Source organism: Ostrinia furnacalis, unplaced genomic scaffold (assembly GCF_004193835.3).
Source record: "Ostrinia furnacalis isolate ACB-3 unplaced genomic scaffold, ASM419383v2 OfSCF2084, whole genome shotgun sequence".
In the NCBI taxonomy this organism is placed as follows: domain Eukaryota; kingdom Metazoa; phylum Arthropoda; class Insecta; order Lepidoptera; family Crambidae; genus Ostrinia; species Ostrinia furnacalis.
In genome coordinates this window covers 219,600-237,299 of record NW_021132323.1, presented here as the reverse complement: position 1 = coordinate 237,299, position 17,700 = coordinate 219,600, and the positions used below count along the sequence as shown (strand labels likewise).

Sequence of the window (17,700 nt, the reverse complement as noted above, 5' to 3'; positions counted from 1 at the left end):
AAAGTATGTTACGGAACCCCTATACGTGAGTGCGACACGCACTTGACCGTTTTTGTTTTACTTTTTTAAACTTTATATGATTGTTAATTATTAGAGTAAGAACCTACTTAGATGCTTTATTTCTGAAAGTGATATTGTATCAATTAACTGAAGTAATCATTAAATGAAATAATGTGATATCATTAATATGGGATTAAATGTAAGTTAAAAATGAAGTTTGTTTTATTCAAGGTCCCGAAACTTATTTATAGAAGAAAATAAGAAAGACATAAATATTTTTCCAATGTTTATTGTTTTACATTTAGATTCTTATACATGAGCAATATTAATTATATACAACCTTTACATGGTTTTGGTCATATATTACCAAACTTTTAGGGACTATATTGACAGTGTTTCATGTTAAATAATATATTATTTAGGTGTATATTTCAAGATTTTTAATTATTTGTCATGTTTTTTATTAAACATTCAACACTATCAATGAGTAAATTGATAAAATATCATACCTGCACATCCATTACCCTTTCTATAAACAATGATTGACAAATGATATGTTTACGACAACATAGTAGGTACAATTTTGTTATACTAAAAAAGTAATTGAAAAAAAAATTGCCCTCTCCAATAGATTTTTTACCCTTTTCTCAAATTCGTAAAGTCCAGTTTTGAATTGGAGCCCATAAAAATTACTATTATGCTGCCACCTTAAAAAGGATTATTATTACCATAAACAAAAAATATCTTATTGTTGTCTATGAATCGACGATTAATGGCGCGAACTAAAACTGGACAATTGCTAAATAAAAGAACAACGATCGATACATGTTTATTAATTATAATAAAAGAAGCCGTTATTTGAGATTCTTTGGCAAAAACATACCAAACCGATCAAGAGTGTAAAGTCCTTTCCAACTACAATTAAAATTGGTATTTGATTATAGACATTTTATTTGATTAACATGCATAACTTCACTAATAAACGTTGTTAATGTTCCTTAGATCATGCCTACATCTTTAAATAGAACCTTAACTTCGAACTCCTCCTATGTTCTTCTGATTAATTTCATTGCGGGTCCAATGACAGTTTAACTTTCCCCCGGGACAAACTTGACCTTCACTGGTTAGGTTTTATTGGCGGTCAAGCTGTAGATCCTGGCTACACAGGAGTTGCAGCGGTGGGAACGAGAGGTGGGAACAGTCCCGTACCTACAGTTCTACGGAATGCTAACAACGTTTATTTGTAAAGGGTTACATTGTATTTACCTTAATAACACCGATTAAATATATCAGACAATAAAACTTACAATTTATACCGGTAATTTTATCGACATCAATCTGAAACACTGACCTAGATGAAAAGTAGCACAACTCAAAATAATCCAAAATCGAGTTTTTGCGATTATCGGCAGCTGTTATTCTTGTAAAAATAAGTATTTTGGTACTCTTTTATCTAGGTTTGCGTTTAGACTGATTTAAGTAAACTATTGTGTCTTATACATAAATATTAGAGCAAATATTTAAAACAGTAAATATTCATGTAGACAGTAAATATTTAGTAGTGGCAAATTGTAAAATGTTCTTATTAAAAGAAGTTTTTACTCATCTATTGGGGAACACAGATTTTATCGTCTTCTTCATAAAATAAAAAAATCTTTAACGCTTCAGCTAATTGAAAAAAAGACAGCTTTTTTTGTTTAATGTTGATTTCGCCGAGTTGAAAAAAGACAAAACGCTGTTTTAGTTTAAACTGCGTAGATTTTTTTTTCATGAAAAAGACGCCTAGGTAGTTGGTATATAGCGTAAAAAGGAATTTGTGTTTACACACAATACTAAAAGCATTTTTTCTAATCTTTTATTATCTACAGAAAATGGACAGGTATTTATTAAAGTTCAATTAATACATAACAAGATATCAATGTTATATTTACAAAAAAAAAATATACATCTTTTTAGGATTAATTTAAAATAACGGTTATTACGATTTAATAAGGTACAATTCAGAGTATAAAAATGATTTAATATACACAAGTAGGGGTTACCTAATCTTGAAGTTTTAATTTTTTTTTATATTAATGTAAGTAACATAATTACTTGTTTTTTAAATATAATAATTAGGATATGAATGGAGTCTTACATTGGCAATGATTATACGCTTTTTTTAGTTATTTAAATTTCTTTTCTTACTTCCATATTCCATAATAGCACCCTCAATCACCATACAGGATATTAACCTTCTCTTTCCAATCAAATCAAGTAAAAAATAGATTTTGATTTGATTTTTCTTTGTCTCAAAATAGTTGGAAACATTATTATGTTTTTATAACCTCCCGTTCTTTTTTTTTGTTCAAACCCTTATCATATAGGGCGTGTTTTTTATGATATGAATGTATACAATGAAAAAGCCATGATTATTTTTAAAATTATGAACACTTTTTATCTTTTATGGTATTTTGTCCGTATTTGTAAAATTTTGAAACCATTTTTTGGATATTACATCATTCGTTATGTATAATTCTACTCCCAACTGTAGTTAGTACCTACACCAACCACTTCAAAAGTCGTCGTCGGGCGTATATTTTATTTTTTAAATTAAAATCCCCATCAGGATTTTTTATTAATCGCCTGATACTCTTTTTTAAATTAATAATTGCTTGAATTGAATAAAATTGTGTTCATGATCATGAGTAAAAATACAAAGATTGAGAAATACAGCGACAGCACATAAAGCATTTTGTCATCATAAGTAGTTGAAATAAGAGTTATTTTGCAACAGAAATATACCTATAATCTGTTGTGCCACGTTGTGCTGTCGACTGTCCTTTAGATGAATGTAACCAATATCCAAATATAGCTGATTTGGTCCGCTTTATAAATGATTACATTGATTTAGGCCGGATTAAAACTTTAGACCGTTTTTTCAACGTTTAAAATAAAACACCCAGTATAACATCTAAAACTAAATAGACAAAATATTTATAGAGAAATAATGATTTAAATACAACTACATATTTACATGATCAAGTATTGATTTCTCAAAAAAGATCCCAAAGAGGTAATACTAAAATAAAGTCACATCCAAAGTGAAATTTTACATAAAAAAGAGTTGACCTTTTTGTGCTGCATTTGTACGATTGACAAATAAACTGTTTAGAAAAAATTAAGTAATGAATAACATGTAAAAAATCTTGTCCGCTTTAAAGAAAGTAAAGTATTATTGATTCTGTTGCTGAAATATAAAAAAAATATGGCACCAGCATCGAACAAAAAAAAACTAATTGGCCACTCAGATGTTATAAATTGCATGGTGCATTTTTTTATATTTCTTTGCTGGTTCCATACAAAAAGTTGCTGTATTACCATTTTTTGAAAAAGAGTTTTTTACATGCTATCCCTGAAACTTAATTACAAGTGTGAAAAGTTTCACGTGTAATCACATTTTAACGTGATTTGTGGTAAACGTGCGTATTTGTTTGAGACAGTGGCTCTTAACACGTTCTAGGGACGTCACATAGTTTAATTAATTTATATTAATATACCTTTATGTATTTTACCAGTCAAGGTATGGGATATACCTTCTCACCCAAACTTTAAATTCATTGACGACAGTCACCTTCTACGATGGAAAAAAGATTGTTTGCGATTCAAAATTTAAACTGAAGCTTATTAAGTAAGAATAAGGTTTTGGCTGGTATTTATTTGAAGATACTTATAGCGGAATATTGGAACCTGATTCTCTTAAAAACCGATGGTCGTTACAAAATATGCCATAGAAGCGTATTTTTTTAGAAAATATTTATTCCCTTTTTTTAGAGAGCTATACTATACTTAGTTCCCGCAGTATATTACATCAATACAGGGTGTCTGGTTGAAAAAGTGATTTCTACAGCGCGTGCTACTACTATATTATGAACAGCATAAAAAGGAATTGATTTAAATAATCTGCTGCTCTATTATGTTTTGGTCAAGTAGGTCCACTGCAGTTATGTCTTTCTACAATCAGTCACCCTATACACATACAATAGTTCATACACAGTACACAAAACTAAGTCTAAACATACATTAATACAGGCCCTGAAACTCTTTCAATAAAATATTGAAAGTATCAAAATAACAGCAAAGACTATTTTTCTTTGAAGTGAATTAAAAGTGACATATTATTATAGCAACACTAATTTCAGAAAGTATTCCTTTCATTGGCGTTGAAAAGGCTAATTGCTGATTTTGCAGCTGTTTCTTTTAATTCACTTAGAAGAAAAAGAGATAGGTATAATCGTATGCTTAATTAATATAAAGGTCTAGTTCGCACGAACGATTAAACAAACAATAAAAAAACGCTTCCAACAGTTTTTTAATTCATTAAAATAAAGCACTTAATGCTAAAAGTTCATAAACAACAAAGAGCTAAAATAAATTAAATCGACAGAAATTAACGCTTTTCAAAATATTCTTAAGCGTTCGTGCGAATGTGGATAACCCTGTATTCTCAGGCGATACTAGACAATAAGAGCACGCCAAATCTATCCCTATCACAAACTTGATAAGGCTCAAATTGGCTTGCCCAAAGTTTCCCAGTATCACCAAAGAATAGACAATCAGGTCCGAAGTCAGTCCATATACCTGTCACGCGAAAGTGGTCGTTGCGTCAAGGCGGCAAGGTGTCAATTCAACTGGCGGTGGACGCGTACCGCGATAGTTCGGGCAACACCATGCCGACCGCCTGAAAGAATTGCGCGATCTGCGTGAGCGGGTTTACAACGCCGTCCGGAGGTTGGAACATGCTGGATTGGAAAGGGGAGGGGACAAGGGGAGGGGAGATTAAGGCGGGGATAGGACACAACTGGGGTGTATGACAACACAAACCAAACACACTTAAGTGTTTTTTTTAATTGTATCTTGGAATTTTTGGTTATGGCATAGAACCAGAGTAAATACAAATGAGTAGGTCATCTTCATAGAAACGCACGGGCGCGGTTTGTATATGAGCGCGCCAATACGTATGCGGCGCGCACGCACACACTGACAAAATTTAGCGGAGATTAGCGGGGAGCCAGTCGTGGTTGCGCCGAATCGTGCGCGCCGCATACGTATATTGGCGCGCTCACATACAAACCGCGCTCGGTGCGTTTCTATGAAGATGACCTACTCATTTGTATTTACTCTGATAGAACTGACGGCCGATGGGGAAGCAACGGTCCGGAATGGAGGCCACGTGCTGGCAAACCCAGCCATGAAACGATTAGATGATGATAAAGGGTTGTAAGAAAATGATGATCAAAAACTGGAAATCATTAGGGGAGGCCTATGTTCCGCAGTCTGTAGATATTCTGTGGCAACGGTTGATGATAGCCCTAACTTCTGCCATCAGGGTAGATACCATTTGATGTCCTGTGACTAAAAGGAAGATGATGATAATGATGATAATTGTCCTTCAGACGGCTTAGGATGCTCGCGATAAGCGTTTATCACGCCATTTTATAGATTTAACGCGATAAGCCCATACATTTGTCGTCTAAAATTATCGATAAGATTTTATCACGGCGCGCATTTTAGCCCGGCTGGGTAGAAACCAATGGACGTCCTATGGCTGAAAGGAAGATGATGATGATAGTCCTAACGTTATAGGTTAAAGACTCACCTCATTCTCAGCGCGTTCCTCGTCGCTCTGGTACTGCACATCCAGTTCGGAACTGTTCACACTGTTCTCCCAATCTTCGGACGACTCCACCGATGACGCGTCGAGGTCTATCTCTGGTGGGATGAGAAAAAAAAAATGAGACTGAGGAAACACAAATTAAAGTCAGGAGTGTTCGGGATTCCTCATAATTACTGGGCTTAACTAACTGGTATAGATGTCATATTTTCCCCTGATTCAGGTTAGGCTGAGCCTGCTTAATTTGCTGAAGGAAGGGTGATCCTGAAATTAATATCCGTCATACACCTGATTATGTATTCCTGGAGATACGACGCACCTGTGACCCTGTAATCCCGGCAGATGACCTGGTGGTCTAGGTTTGGGTGTTCTATTTAATACCTAGGCAGCAACTTCTAGAAGGCGGGGTTCTAGTGATTTCTTTACGTCCTCTTGTAATTAAAATGTCTTAGCTATTAGGGTTGCCCGGCAAGCGATAGGTCGTGGGTTCGAATCCCGCCTTAGGCAGTTCGATTTTTTCAAGTTGTTTATTTAAAATTTAGTCCTGTCTCTTGTAGGCACCGACATCTACAGGGTGTTAGGTAAATGGGTATATGAGCCGACACTAGCCCATGTTAACATGGTCATATAAATGAATGGCAGAAAAGTTCTCGAATGGCGACCACGAGCCGGAAGACGTAGCGTGGGCAGGCCTCCCACTAGGTGAACCGACGATCTGGTGAAGGTCGCGGGAGGTGCCTGGATGCGAGCGGCGCAGGACCGGTCTTTGTGGAAATCCTTGGGGGAGGCCTTTGTCCAGCAGTGGACGTCTTTCGGCTGAAACGAACGAACGAAGTTCTAGAGTGTGATCCTGGTATGCTCACCTATGATCCTGGGGTCCTGTTGGTGCGGACGCGGCGCGGGGACAGCCGGCAAGCGGAGCGCCGTGGCGTTAAGAGCCAAAGCCTGCGCACCGTGGCGGCTGCTAGCGGAGGCCTGAGCGGAGAGCTCCGCTAGCGCGCTCGGCGAAGCGGGCAGCTCCTCTTGATAGCGGACTAGAGGGTGCTCCTGACGGAGAATGATAGGCTTTGTTTTAGGGGATGTCAGATACTGGGATATCGATGGCTCCTACGTATAAGGGCGAAACTGCCGCTTACGCCTTTTTCCAATTATTTAAGCAATGATTTCACTTTGCTCTAATCTATAACATCAGTAAGAAAAAAAAATTTTTTTTCCATTAGATACAAAATAAAATTTTAGGCAAATAGGCGTATGTGCAAAACTACGCCACGTATAAAGCCCAATCATACGATTCGTCAATCTATACGAGTAGTTGCTTACATAAACATATATTTTTTATAATCCAAATCTTAAATAAAGCCATGAAAATATTTAGCAAATTGTTTTATTTATAAATTATGACACATTATATAGTTATTTAATTTTTAGCGTTAAGAGTCGCATCTCAAACTAATTTGAAAATTATAAATAACTTGAAAAAATCGAACTGCCTAAGGCATCGTGGGTTCAATTCCCGCCTTAGGCAATTCGATTTTTTCAAGTTATTTATATTTTTTAAAAATATGACACATTATGTTAAAAGACCTAACTAAATCTCGAGCACAGTATATGGGCGTATTTGCGTTAAAACGTAAAACGGTACATTAAACGACTTTTTCTAACTGATTTATTATTGATATAGCACATGATAACAATTAAAATAATTACATGCATAAATAAAGAGAGTAATCGCTTAAAATATTATATTTACGTTGTCATTTCAGTCTCTTTACGTTGAACAATATACATGAAATTATAGAAATATGCCGACGTAAAAGGGCAATGCGTAAAATCTCAAAATATATAAGAAAAATATAAAAATTGATAACAGCAGTAGCAAAAGCATTACATGTTAAGGCTAAATGTGAAATTTCATTAAATTCGTTTTAGTAGGTCAGAAGATATGACCCAAAAATATGGTTCTGGCCACTAAAATGGCTCTCCTGTAAAATTTACTTTTTTCACTTACGCCAGTATACGTAGGAGCCATCGATATGCTCATTATGAATAATCCTTAGTCAAAATAACCAGGTAAGAGGACAAAAAAAAATGGATTACTAATGTTTGGCCAAAAAACGTTTCCCAAATTATCACATCGCAAACAACGTTTCGCAAATTTTCGTTTGGCAAATTTTTATTTGGCAAAACAACTTATTGCAAATTTTTAATTCGCAAATGTCGTTTTTGGCATATTATTGTTTACCAAATTATTGTTTGGCAAAGTATGTTTTGCCAAATGTTTCATTTGGCAAAACTTACGTTTCCCAAAATATTTCTTATTAAAATAAAAAAAATTATAACATAATAATTTGATTGGTGCACAGAATGGAATACAAATTAGCTTGTGGTTATTATTTTGTTTAGGGTAGTTAATATTTTGTTTTAAATAAATTTTCATATATCATTCTTTTTATTGAAATTTCCAAATGATTCATCAACAATAGAGGTGATTCTAGCGCTCGGCGGCCGCTGCCGCGGCACGCTCGCTCCGTTCGCTCGCCTTCGCGCGTTAATGGTCACTGTTCTAACCTAACCTAACCCACTATTTTCTGCAATACCTACTTTCTGCAACCATACTATTTTGTGCAATCTCTTTGTTTTACATAAAAATCTTGTGAAAACCATGATCATGGATAACGGTAGGTAAGTATGTGAAGTGTCAATTTGACCAAACCAATTATTTGGGATATAATATTTGGCAAAATAAAACATTTGCTAAATAAACATTTGCCAAGTAAAATTTTGCCAAATGATAATTTGACCAAATGAATTAATTGCGAAAAGTGCAGTTGCTTAAAGTTAATTTGGGAAATGAAACTTTGGCGATAAGTTGTTCGCGAAGTGAAATTTGGTGAAAAGTAATTTGGCCAAACGGAAGGATACCTAAAAGAATACTTACTGGGTGGGCTAGTTCACAGATGGGATTCAGCCGTAGGTCAATCATTTCCAGACCTGTCAGATGACTGGTGTCGAAATCCTCTGGGAGGCTGGATATCTGTAAGAAGCAAAGGATCAAAACTGAGTGATTGTGATATTGTTGAATTGTAGGCTTAAAATATGTTTACCTATGTCACTGTTTTTGCTGAAATAGGTAGGTACATTTAAGAAAGTATTGTTGTCTAAATAAAGAATAAACACAAGGAAGTAGTTATTCATTTTAATACCAGCACAGTCATATTCATACAATAAACAAAAACAATAGCAATGCATTTTCTAACTGTGTTCATTGTTAGTTTGGTAAAGCTTGTATAATCTTGCTTTGAAATACATATCTGATTATAGGAAAATATCATTGAAATGACCAATTGATGTATAGATAGCCCATTAATTACACAAGTTTTTGATGATATGACAGTAGAGCATTCGCATAGAGCATTAGCATAGTGAATAGTCCCAGACTTATCAAATGAAATAGCTTTAGGTTAACAGTCCTAAACTTGTCTTACCTGGTTATTATTAAGCTGCAAGTACATAAGCTCCGTACATTTGAGCAGGTCCTTCGGGAACTCTTTCAGTCGGTTGTTACGTAGGTTGCAGTGGACCAACACTTCTAGGCGTTCCAGGCCGGAGGGTAGGCTCTCTATGTGGTTGTTTTCTAAAGTCAGCCACCTGGTTCCGGCATATAAATAATGTTAACTAATAATGTCATGTATACAGTCAGCATCAAATAAAGTTTTCACCCAACAAGCCTAAAAGTTCACAACACGTCTTTATTACAATTTGAATAAGGTTGTGTTACAGTGGCGGCGTAGCATGGGTTGGCACCCGGGGCGATTCCCCCCCGTCATAAGTCCTAAGGCACCCCTGGTACCCTAAGTATTGGGGTTACCTACTGATTCGAAGATTGAAAGACAATCCCCCCCGTATCATGACATAGACCGCAGATGCAGATGCGCCAGTGAGTACTAATCTGCGAGGCTTGTGTCACCCCCTGATGCTTGGCACCCGGGGCGGACCGCCCCCCCCCCGCCGCTAGTGTTGTGTCTATTATGCCTATTTGCAGAAATAAATGAGTTTTATAAGTTTTTTACCAAGAAATTCCTTCAAGTAATAATATGAAACAAAGTATTCAATAGAGAAACCATCCTAATAGGTAATTGTAAACAAACTGTAAACACACACAACAGACTTGTATTGAATTACTTTTATCTACTGAGCTAGTAAGATAAACAGAAAATCGAGAGGGCAATGATTCAGAGATAAAAGTTTGTTTATTATTACTTATTTTTACCAAGACATAACGATACAAAGTTTATCTGTTAGTATATGTGTCGAAGAAATCAGTTATCGTACATAATAAGTAGGTAAATACATTACCGTAATCTCGCCAATTTTGTCATTTCTTCAGGAATAGTTTTCAGTTCATTTCCCCTTGCCCCAAAAGTATCAAGTTTCTCCAACTTCCCGATCTCCTTCGGGATCTCCCGCAGTCCTATCCTGTTGCACCAGAAAGCCTCCAGGTTCTCCAGCTCACCAATCTCAGGAATCAACTCTTTCAAAGGATTGTAACTGATGTTCAAATTCACAAGGTTTTTCAGGTTCCCTATTTCGGCTGGCAGCGAACTTATGTTATTGTAGTCAAGAGTCAAGGTCGTCAGGTTCACTAGCTGCATTATTTGCACTGGCACATTAGTAATTTTGTTTTTATGCAAATACAAATGTTCAACTTCCAAACAGGTGTACAAAAGTTCAGGAATTTCAGTTATTTCGAACGCGTTCAGACTCAAACGGGACTTTTTCTTGGCAATGGTCTGTTCTATGAGGGCCAATATGTGGTTTTCACGGATAAATTTTAATATTGCACTCATTTTGGATCTATTTTTGGTTACATTGCAAAAAACTATTGCGTTTTGGGCTTGATGCAAGAAAACATGACAGCTGTCTGTCAGTGCATATTTTTGACATTTCCGTATCAGTGTTGCAAGGACACAAATTCAAATAAAAATCTACCATGATTTTTAGACAAGTTTTTTGTATTCGTTTTTTGTTTTTTTTAATAAAAACGTGAACATTAAACATAAGGGAATTAACGACTTAAAATTCTAATAATATGATGAGTACAGTATACTTGTTATTCATATCACAGAGCATGATTTATATCATCGTTACCTGCTTGAAATGGAACGCATACTACCTTATTGATTTTCCGCGGAAAGTGCGAAATGTGATTTTCATGCGAATGGAAATAAAACAAACAAACTGATTGTGTTGAGTTGTATATTTTTCGACAAAATGTGAAGTAATTACCAAAATATCAATCGTAAAATACCCCAGCAAGATGTGCTCTACGTTTTTTAAAACTGTACTTTTTATTATTCTTATTGAAGAAAAATATTTTACTGTAGAGTCTAGTGGTAAGTGAAAAGTTATTCGAATATAAGTTAAGAGCGGGGTGTACTACTCCTAAAAATAGTATCCTTTACAGGTTTTCAGCAAAATAGAAGTTTGCACCATTTACGTCGTTCGAGTGTTGACGATGCCTTTTTCAAGAACCAGAAGTCTTCGTATAGGTCTTTTCAGCCTGTTGCTGTGAAGTACCATAAGACAACATATCCCCGAGCGGATGATAAGCCCGACTATGATATTACGTCGTACGACTCTGAATATGGTGGAGTANGTGGAGTGGTCTCCAATTTTACGTCTTCCATTTATGATGATAATCCGCCACTGTACCCAAACCCCGAATTCGTTTCCCGGAGTAACCAAGGTGAATTTAGATAACAAAAAAAGAAGGTTTCTTTTTTGTTTAATTTTTTTATCTAAACAAGTCGTTGCTTCATTTATCAATCTATATCATAGATTTTGTTCGCTCTATCTCATGAATTAATAATATACTGTATCTCCCAGTGAGCAAGACCGAAACTAAGCAAGCGGAGGCAGAAGTGGACTTGCCTGATGACTCGCTGGCTGACGCGGACCTCAACGAGCATAACATCATCGACAGCGTGACCTACCTGTACGGGTTCAATAGTTGCCATGGCGTTAGGAACGAATGGATGATATTGGTAAGTAGTTTCCCACATTTTTTTTTGCTATTTGATTACTAATTTTTAATATCATCTAGTAATCTAGTTATTGCGCATAAATCCAACTAACTTTCTGGTCTGCCCAATGATCACTATGGGGGAAATTACGTACCTAGATACACTAAGCCGCAACACTGAATTCCACCTTTAATAATCCGAGATAGAAAGCCCATTCCAAGCCATACTGAGCAGCTCTAAATCATTAGACTTCATCAACCACAATAGTCCAGTAGATGACGAGGGTCAAACTCCGACACCGAACCGTTGAGATATTACTGTCGCCTATATTTAGCTCGTTCGTTTTTTTCGACCCACAATCATGTCCAAAACGTTTAACGTGAACTAAATCAAAACCCACACTTCTGCCAGATCACGCAGATTTATACCAAACCACGGATATTCAAGACTCTCAAAGAATGAATTCCTCAACAGATCTTCATAACGAGCGGCATCGCCATCATCCTGCTCATCTCAGCAGTAATGTGGCTGATGTGGAGCGAGTACGCGGCGGAGTTCAGACGCAGCAGCAAGCTTTACCCGATTAACATCAACCTGTGCTGCTGCCTGATAGCTTGCACGCTGATTTACATACAGGCTGTGGTGGTGAGTACCTATTTTAAACAGATTTTAACTCAAATCATGACAATGCATCATCATTATTGGCGTAAAAGGTCAGGATAGACAGGCCCCCTGTAAATCCTATAAGAAACAAGCCAGGCTACTGAATGAATTGGTCCGCTATTGAAACTAACTTTTTATAAGGAAATCATAGAAATAAAGCATCGCTAGAGCACGCAATTTTAGTAGGAAGAAGCATAAAGAACCCAGCTACACCTACGTAAAAATATCTTCCCCTGAGACGGGGAGGGATTTCCACAGCATTAACTAGTTCAAACAGTACTTAGCCATTTCTCGATCTTGGGATGAAAGCCGTTGAAAAACATATTTCAAGGAAAACCACCACCAACCATACCATTTTAATTTGTAGGTACCCTACCTAGTTAGGTATAATTAGGTAATTGTTTTCACTATAGGTAATAACCAGCTATACTTTTGTGTTAGGGCGTCTCATCCCCATCACAATGCGAAAGGATCGCTCTACTGCTTCACTACACGCACGTATCGTGTGCGATGTGGATCGTCGCTTTAGCAGCAGCTGTAGCCGAGTACTGCACTTGTGACACTCTTCTGCCGCTGAAATACAACTATTTACTGGCCTATGGAGTACCCGCATTGGTTGTCATGGTAAGTCATTATTTATAAATTCCAGCCCCTCTTAGATAAGTGACGATTGTATTTAGAAAGCGTTACACCGAGCAAAATAATTTACATCTAAAAAGCGTCGGAACAAAGCTATTTTGGAACTTTAACTATCATTATAAATTGTTGAGGGGCAGACTTGAGTGCCTAAACCAAGATAAAGGAGACGGATTTTAAATGTACCTACTTATCTAATTTTAGTTCAACTACGCCTTATCAATGGAGCATTACGAAATCAAGCACTACTGCTGGATGTCCATCGAAAAAGGAATGGTGATGGGTTTCATGGTGCCAGCTATGATCCTAATCCTGATCAACACTGCGATCATCATTCTAGGACTTCAGAGCGTGAATAAGAAGCAAGCTGAGATGTTGACGGCCAAAATACAGGAGCTTGTTGACCACCACATAGCTAATTGGCCTAAAAATGAGCCCATGGAGACTGTTATTGATAATAGAAATGGAAGTGTTGATACCCTGGATATTTACACTCCAGGCAGTAGCAGGAAGAACACAGATAGCTCGGATACGCTAGATCGGGAATACAATTACGAAGATGACCAATACGGCAACAATGGCCATGAAAACGACGGGAACGGAGACGGCGTAAATGAAGTAAGTGTTGCCATCATCAACATTTTCTACCGTTTTAGTAGTTTTTAAGACGAGAGCAAACCTACGTATAATACAGGATGTTAAAAACATTCGGAAGCCACGATAGCCGAACGGTGAAGGGGTCGGACTGGCCGACTCGTGATCCGGGGAACGCGGGTTCGGTCCCCGCCGCCGCCGCCGCTCGACTATAGTGGTGAGCTCACTCGTGACACAAGTATATTTAGCTTAGTACGAGGGGCTAACGGGAGTATTAGTAATTTGTGTAATAACAAATTATTAATAACCTTTTATAAAATAAAAAAATAATTTAAAAAAATGTAATATTTTTCTTAAGTAGGTAGGTACTTTAACGCTGATTCCATCGTCTTACAAAACTGGCTTAAGATTTTAAAAGATCACACAAGTTACCACCAAAATAAACAACAAATTGTTTTACTTAATACATTATTTCGGAAATACCTACTTCTGGCTATATTGAACGCTGAATCTACGACCCACATAAAAAGTCTTTTTCCATTTCTAATTCATAAAATCCCTACCACAATCATGCAAAAACTGACACTTTAATCCTGTTCCCAGTCCGCCCACGCCAAGGCTATACAAGACAAGGGTCTCCTAAACATGCTATACATGGACAACCTCTCTTGGAAATGGAGCTGGAACACCGAGGGCAACGAACTGAAGACTTACCTGAACCTCTGCTTAGTGCTGGAACCGTTCTTCGCTATCAACTGGGTGATGGGAGTGGTCGCCATCGAGAACGCCACGCACTGGTCTACACCGACGATTTATTTGATTCTCGTGGTTTCTATGGTAAGTTTGAAAATATTTTTATAGACCTTGCCTGTTTTCACCATCAATCCCTAATTTTTAAGTGACCCCTGTGAAAACAAAATGCCCCCCACCCTGTCATGACATCACGACCGTCCTTGCCATGCAGATGCGTCAGTGAGTACTAATCTGCGCGACTTTGTCACCCCCTGATGCTTGGCACCCGGGGCGGACCGCCCCCACGGCCCCCCCCTTACGCCGCTACTGACCATAGGGGTCACTTAAAAAATAGGGATTGATGGTGAAATCAGGCACTAGTCTTAATTTTAAGGATCAATAATGACGTGAGACTTCACAGTTTCACAGTAATCAGGTCTAGTTCTGCGTACCTGGTAGTCGTGACGTCACATCAACGCTCTGGTACGAGGGAGTCGCATTCCAGCGAGGTGCACAGTTAACTCGATAGGGTTGTTGTAGCTACTTGTTAGTTTTCAACCGACTTCAAAAAAGGAGGAGGTTCTCAATTCGACCCGTATGTTTTTTTTTTTCTATGTTTGTAACGCGATAACTCCGCCAATTATGAACCGATTTGAACAAATCTTTTTTCGGCGTATAGGTAATACCTCAAGGGTGGTCCCATTTAAATTTAATAATAGAAAAACAACCCCCAAGCGTGGAAAATTGGGGTTGATCTTTTTTATAAGCAATATTTTTAATTTTTGTTTTTTTTTTGTGTTCAGCATTTGAAGTCGGTTTTATTTTTTTTTAAAGTTAATCAGTATCCAAATCAGCTTTTAAATTAACGGTTAAAATTAGAAAGGCGATTCAATGAAAAACCATAAATTAAGAGTATAATAGGAATAGGTAAGTAGGGTACAGTTAAAGTTCTAAGGCATAACTTCCCTTGCTGTGGTAAGTTGCAGGAGGGGCGTTTGGGATCTTCAGATGTAGGTAATATTGTTGAACATAATCTAGGCCAGTGTTTTTCAACCATTTTCATGATACGACCCCCCTAGTATGAAAAAAAATTTGTAGACCCCCCAACCGTTAGCTTTTTTTTCCCGTCATGACCCACAGATTGAAAAACACTAATGGGCATTTCTACAGCACGGCGTATTTTTTCTCAATTCGGTGCTAAAATTTATATTTAGTTTTTGAAGTAGTTTCAATACAAAAAAATAAATTTTACTCCATTCTGAATGTAAAAATAGCATTGTCACTAAATATTGTGAAGTGGTTTATGAGAAAAGTTAAACACCGAATTGAGAGAGCACCGAATTGAGAAAATGAATCACGGAATTGAGAAANAAATAGGCTTAAAAAAAGCACTTTTACACGTCCCAGTATTAACCCTACCACTGCTTCAGGACAATAAATGGGCCAGTGCTGAGAAGAAGCAGCGCAAGAAACTCAGTCACTATTGTCAGCCTCTTTTTCAAAGGTTTACATGCTTTAAAATGTACAAAGTTATAAATATTTATGCGAGCTAGGCAGTAACGTATCCCAAACATTTTTATCTTTTAAATAATCATCGACTTTATAGTAGCCCTTTTTCATTAAGGTACTTACCTATTGGTAAGTACTAGGAGTGTCTCTAATTTCATAAAACAAATTTTATGATAAAAAAACTATAAGTACTCAGTTAGTGTCGCATAGGTAATTAAAATACTGATGATTAAAACTGGCCGGCAAAACCATTTACTCGTATAAATTTTCATTTAAGCATTTGCCGCTTTACCGAAGTTAAATAATACAGTCTTGATACTAGTGCCCCTAATTTTCATCATTGCACCAGAATTTCATAACGTTCCGAACATTGTCTACTGCTTGAAAGCAGTAAACAACAGAAAATTTAAAATGTAAATGTGAAGGGTTGTCGTTGGAAAATAACATCTTTGTTCCACTTGACAATAATAGGTTACGTGTGGATTTTTAGAGCTGGATAATGTCTGAGCTGTCATATCACTTTGCACATGAATTCATAATGGACGCAACAAGGGCGCTTGTAGTCGGCGCCACAGTGGAGGTACACTCAGTAAGCTTAAAGGGCTGGCGGCCTTGGATGGCCAATAATATATTTTTTATTTATAACATAATATGTTGTGAATGTAACTTCCTGTACCTATGTATTAAGGTTCGAGGGCAATAAACACATTTTTATTTTTAACATTACTTGTCACTCATTAAGGCTCTTTAAGGGCTGCTGACCTCAGATGACCCTTTTAATTAAATGTTTATTCACAATGAACAAGAGAGTTTTGCTCAAGTGTCAGTAGGTATATTATGTATAATAGTAACCACAGAATAAATACTAACTACGTAGAACTTAGTATTAATGAACCCCATCAGTAAAAAAAAGTACCTGCTTGTTTTAGGAGTGGATTCACACAGCAGTGACGTATGTGACTTCTAATTAGCTACCCTCGAATTGTCAGTTTGACTCCAACACCGTTCGTGATCTGTTGTCAACTCTTTTGACGCGAGGAAGTGAAACGTATTTTAACAGGAAAAGGAATTTTGTGGTACATGTGGGATTTATTTTGATAGTAGCACTGTGACTTATTTAAATAAAGGAAAGATAATTTATCTGTCACAAAAATAAATAAAATATTCATAAATAATATCCCTGGACAAAAGACTAAGCATAATTAGACAACAATAGGTACTTTCGTGCCAGTGGGCTTACTGTATTTATTATACTGTGACTGATAAGCACACACACTCCAGTGCATTTGTCTTCGCCTATTAGAAGTAAAAGGACGTCGTATAGAAAATGTGTCATGGTACCACGTATAAAGGTCTGTTACAAGAATAGTTTTACTGATACAGCTTTTTGCTGATATACCTAGTGTTTGCTTTGTGTCATTTATATTAGAAGAGATATTTTTCTTGAAAATATCTACACTAATATTATAAAGCTGAAGACTTTGTTAGCTTGGTTGAACACGCGAATCTCAGGAAGTAGTGGTTCGATTTGAATGAATGATGATTTTTTTCATGCTTTTTGTAATGGCGAAACAATATGTGCACTACTGAATTCTGTAACATCTTTACATACCTACCATGTTTTTACATAATAAAAATTCTGATTCTGATTCTGAAAAAATCTTTTTGTGTTGGAGATTACCTTACAGCCAATAGGCGGAGCAGTAAATAAAAAAAAAGCGGGAAATTATTCAAACTATTTTCACGCGGGAAGTCGCGGGAACAGTATATGTAGAAATCAAGTATGAAGTATGATGAGTAATTAAGAAAGCATTCTAATGTTCCTACTTTTTTGACAGACTGATGACTGAATTGATTTTGATGCAGCAGCTGCTGCAGATTACTGATAGG

The 17,700-nt window shown here is 36.6% G+C and overlaps 2 protein-coding genes across 4 annotated transcripts; one reads left to right on the top strand and one right to left on the bottom strand.

Annotated features, from left to right (window-relative positions):
• Positions 1–1,426: 1,426 nt before the first annotated feature.
• On the bottom strand, positions 1,427–10,618 carry LOC114354602 (leucine-rich repeat-containing protein 1). Of its 3 annotated transcripts, XR_003656031.1 has the most exons (7): positions 10,010–10,615; positions 9,139–9,301; positions 8,592–8,687; positions 6,517–6,700; positions 5,639–5,751; positions 4,211–4,720; positions 1,427–4,158 (listed from the first exon to the last, which is right to left on the bottom strand). XR_003656031.1 is itself a non-coding variant. In XM_028307072.1 (6 exons), the coding sequence occupies exons 1-6, from the start codon at positions 10,498–10,500 to the stop codon at positions 4,667–4,669; spliced, it is 1,119 nt and encodes a 372-aa protein (XP_028162873.1). In that variant the 5' UTR covers positions 10,501–10,618; the 3' UTR covers positions 1,427–4,666. The 3 variants fall into 3 exon arrangements, 2 of the variants coding, with proteins under 2 accessions (XP_028162873.1, XP_028162875.1); XM_028307072.1 differs by having other exon boundaries at positions 1,427–4,738; positions 10,010–10,618; XM_028307074.1 differs by having other exon boundaries at positions 1,427–4,720.
• A 97-nt stretch (positions 10,619–10,715) lies between these two features.
• Positions 10,716–14,443, top strand: LOC114354601 (adhesion G protein-coupled receptor L4-like). Its single transcript, XM_028307071.1, has 7 exons — positions 10,716–11,046; positions 11,106–11,399; positions 11,540–11,697; positions 12,151–12,321; positions 12,781–12,963; positions 13,180–13,593; positions 14,173–14,443. The coding sequence occupies exons 1-7, from the start codon at positions 10,971–10,973 to the stop codon at positions 14,428–14,430; spliced, it is 1,554 nt and encodes a 517-aa protein (XP_028162872.1). The 5' UTR covers positions 10,716–10,970; the 3' UTR covers positions 14,431–14,443.
• Positions 14,444–17,700: the final 3,257 nt, after the last annotated feature.

What these genes read in the sequence shown, in the direction of transcription:
- LOC114354602 (XM_028307072.1), bottom strand. Translation starts at nt 10,500, where the DNA reads ATGAGTGCAATATTAAAATTTATCCGTGAAAACCACATATTGGCCCTC. An exon ending in TGCAGCTTAATAATAACCAG is followed by an intron (nt 8,688 to 9,138) that starts GTAAGACAAGTT and finishes TGCTTCTTACAG; the next exon opens with ATATCCAGCCTCCCAGAGGA. An exon ending in TCTGTGAACTAGCCCACCCA is followed by an intron (nt 6,701 to 8,591) that starts GTAAGTATTCTT and finishes ATTCTCCGTCAG; the next exon opens with GAGCACCCTCTAGTCCGCTA.